A 3,511-nucleotide genomic window follows, 5' to 3' on the forward strand; every position below is an offset into this window, starting at 1 on the left:
TTTAATGATTTATGACTGAATCATTTCCAGCCCGTCTCAGGTGGGCCGGTCTCTGGTGGGCCGGTCTCTGGTGGGCCGGTCTCTGGTGGGCCGGTCTCTGGTGGGCCGGTCTCAGGTAGTCCGGTCTCTGAAACTGTCTGACTTCCTGTGGTCTCTGCAGTGCCTCACTGCGATCATGTCGAAGTCCGGAGGAACCCGTGGACCCGTCACGGAGATGCCGTTGGACGCGTCCATCATCCGGATCCCGCCCCACCACTACATCCACGTCCTGGACCAGAACACCAACATCGCCCGCGTGGAGATCGGACCGCTCACCTACATCCGTCAGGACAACGAGCGGTCYGTGAACCAGAACTTTAACCCCTCAGGGCTTCTTTAGTTCTGGACTAACACCGRGTCTGCTTGTCCCCCCTCAGGGTTCTGTTCCCTCCGGTCCGGATGATCATGGTCCCGCCTCGACACTACTGCGTGGTGTCCAACCCCGTGGCCCGGGACGAGGACAACCAGGTCCTGTTTGACCAATCGGGTCAGGCCAAGCTGCGGCACGCGGACCTGGAGATCCGCCTGTCCCAGGACCCGTTCCCTCTGTACCCCGGAGAGGAKATGCAGCAGGTCCGTGTGGTTCTGTTAGACTGATCCGGGGGGGCTCCGGTTCTGATCCGTGTGTGTTTCCAGGATGTGACCCCGCTGCAGATCGTGTACCCRGACACGGCCCTGCGGCTCCAGGCCCTGCTGGACTTTGAGGACGACAATGGCGTGAAGAGGGTCGCTGGAGACGAGTGGCTGTTTGAAGGTCCAGGTTGGTCCCACTCCCCCTGTCAGAACCTCAGGTGGTTCTGATGGACTTTACACAGATCCAGAACTTCTCCTGGTCATTCTCTAGAGCTGAAAACCTTTTTTAAATCTAGACAAATAATAAAAACCAGAATCCTTCTGAGGACCTGGGTCAGGTCTTTGGACCTCAGTAAAACCCGTCTCACTCAGACTCTGCTTGGGTTTCAGGGACCTGCATCCCCAGGAAGGAGGTGGTGGTCCTGGAGACCATCAAGGCCACGGTGATCCACGAGAACCAGGCCATCAGGCTCCGAGCTCGCAAGGAGGGCAAAGACCGTGGAGGGGTCCAGAGGGTCACAGGTAAACCCAGAGTCCAGAAGGTCCACACACATCCCTGAAGGTCTCTGAGGGACAAATGTCCACTTCCTGTGTCCCTCAGGTGAGGAGTGGCTGGTCTATAAGGTGGGAGCATACCTGCCAGGTGCTTATGAGGAGGTCATTGACATCGTCAACGCCTTTATCCTGACTGACAAGGTGACTCCGCCCACAACGCAGACACATCCTGAGGGACAGAGACCAGGTCCAGAGAATGTCTGAGGCTTTAAAACCTTCAGGACCTTACTTTAAACCCCTGAAGGTTCTGATAGATTTAAAGTCTGATGATCAGAACCAGGTCTGATCCGGTTCTGATCGTCAGACTTTTATCTGAGAATCAGTTTTCAGCAGCAGGTTTACCTGAATCTGATTTCTCTTCCTGTCAGTCAGTGTGGAGGGAAAAGTCTGACCCCAGCAGGCAGGAAGTACCTGAAAGCAGACAGGAAGTACCTGAAAGCAGACAGGAAGTACCTGAAAGCAGACAGGAAGTACCTGAAAGCAGGCAGGAAGTACCTGAAAGCAGGCAGGAAGTACCTGAAAGCAGGCAGGAAGTACCTGAAAGCAGGCAGGAAGTACCTGACACTAACACACAGAGAAATCTTATAAAAAGTTCAGTCTTTCTAAATTGTTGAAGGTTCAAATCCGACCCGCTCTGCAGAACTTAGCCTGTCAGAACCTTCAGAACCAACAGGAAGTTGTTTGTGGATCAGACAGGAAGAGAAGCTGTTGAAATATAAAACTGAGTTTGTAATAAATGACTGGAGGTTCTGAGCTCCACACAGAACCTCCCTGTGGGTTCTGACGTCCCGGTTCTGTCCTCAGAAAGCGCTGCACGTGCGCGCCCTGCGGCCCTTCAAGGACGCCGGCGGGCGGGAGCGGCGGACGGGCGAGGAGTGGCTGGTCACCGCGGCCGACCGCGAGGCGCACATCCCGTCTGTGGCCGAGGAGGTGGTGAGGGTGGTGGACGTGACCACGCTCAGCAGCAGGCAGTACTGCGTGGTCCTGGACCCGGTCGGAACCGACGGCAAGCCTCAGCTGGGCCAGAAGAAGGTGGTGAAGGTGAGGACCCGCCCGACCCGTCAGAACCAATCAGAACCTGGAGAGTTCTGCTGGTTTCAGTTCTGTTTGTCTCCATCTTCAAACTGACCTGATGACCCCACATCTTCCTCCTCCTCCTCTTCCTCCTTCAGGGCGAGCGCTCCTTCTTCCTGCAGCCCGGCGAGCTCCTGGAGAACGGGATCCAGAACGTCTACGTGCTGTCAGAGGAGGAGGGGCTGGTTCTGAGGGCCGTGGAGGCCTTCAATGATGAGGAGGTGAGGAGACAAGCCCCGCCCCTTCTTTATCATGTAGCCCCGCCCCTTCTTTATCATGTAACCCCGCCCCTTCTTTATCCTGTAGCCCCGCCCCTTCTCTATCATGTAGCCCTGCCCTCTTTAAACAAACTTTAACTGATCCAAGTTTATCTGTTGTTATTTTGCTAACAGAATTTTGCACTTTAGTTCTAAATATCAGTTTTTTGGGTCCAGCCGACCCGGTTCTGGTCCGTCCCCACATCATGATGCTGCTCCTTCCGTGCTTCACTCTGGATCTTTGGGTTTTCATCTCTGTGGAGCTGAAGTCTGAAACTTTAGTTTTGTTCTGAAGTCTGACCCTTCAGAACCAGTCAGTCAGGGTTTTGGACTTGCGGGCCCTTCAGAACCAGTCAGTCAGGGTTTTGGACTCGCGGGCCCTTCAGAACCAGTACAGATGGATTTTTAAATAATCCTGATTTAATCCCAGGTTCTGGTTCTGCTGAAGGGTTGAAGTTGATTGTGATGTTTTGGAGCAGCTGAGGTTCTGAACCAGGTCCTGAACTGGGTTCTGAACCAGGTCCTGAACCAGGTGCTGACGGGCCGCTCCTGTAGAACCGGTCCATCGGGCAGATTAAAGGAAAAATCTGTCTCCTCCCTCAGGTGTGTGAGGACAGGTATGACTACAGGTGTGGCTCAGGTTAATGTTTGACCACAGCTTATCACAGCTTTCCAGGAAGGGCGGGGCTAAAGGTTTCCTCAGAGGGCGGGGTCAAAGGTCAGTCAGACAATGGTGTATGTTCTCGAAACTGTTTCATCATAAATCTTTTTAAAGCTCACCTGGAGCTCGTTTCACAAACACAGTGTGTCGTAACGACCTGTCAGCTGCTGATTTATTACAGACCAACAATTAACCTGCTAACATATCATACAAACACTAATTATACTCTGAATATTAATAATTACCAGTGCTGTTTGATCAAACTTCTTAAAGGATCCCTGATTAGTTGTAACATTAGACTTTATTTGATAAACATTTAACTGTAAAATAAAGACTGTAAAAATACTGTAGG

At 52.7% G+C, this 3,511-nt stretch overlaps 1 protein-coding gene across 1 annotated transcript in view; it reads left to right on the forward strand.

Moving 5' to 3' along the window:
• Positions 1-3,511, forward strand: part of mvp (major vault protein) — a gene marked incomplete at its 5' end in the record, with an annotated part of 38,492 nt that overhangs the window by 29,226 nt on the left and 5,755 nt on the right. The window contains 7 exon segments of the mRNA XM_014030375.1: positions 161-339; positions 417-612; positions 676-799; positions 1,003-1,134; positions 1,214-1,308; positions 1,972-2,208; positions 2,340-2,462. Of these exon segments, the coding sequence (XP_013885829.1) occupies positions 161-339; positions 417-612; positions 676-799; positions 1,003-1,134; positions 1,214-1,308; positions 1,972-2,208; positions 2,340-2,462 (1,086 nt within the window).

This window comes from Austrofundulus limnaeus, unplaced genomic scaffold, assembly GCF_001266775.1.
Source record: "Austrofundulus limnaeus strain Quisiro unplaced genomic scaffold, Austrofundulus_limnaeus-1.0 Scaffold1047, whole genome shotgun sequence".
Taxonomy (NCBI): domain Eukaryota; kingdom Metazoa; phylum Chordata; class Actinopteri; order Cyprinodontiformes; family Rivulidae; genus Austrofundulus; species Austrofundulus limnaeus.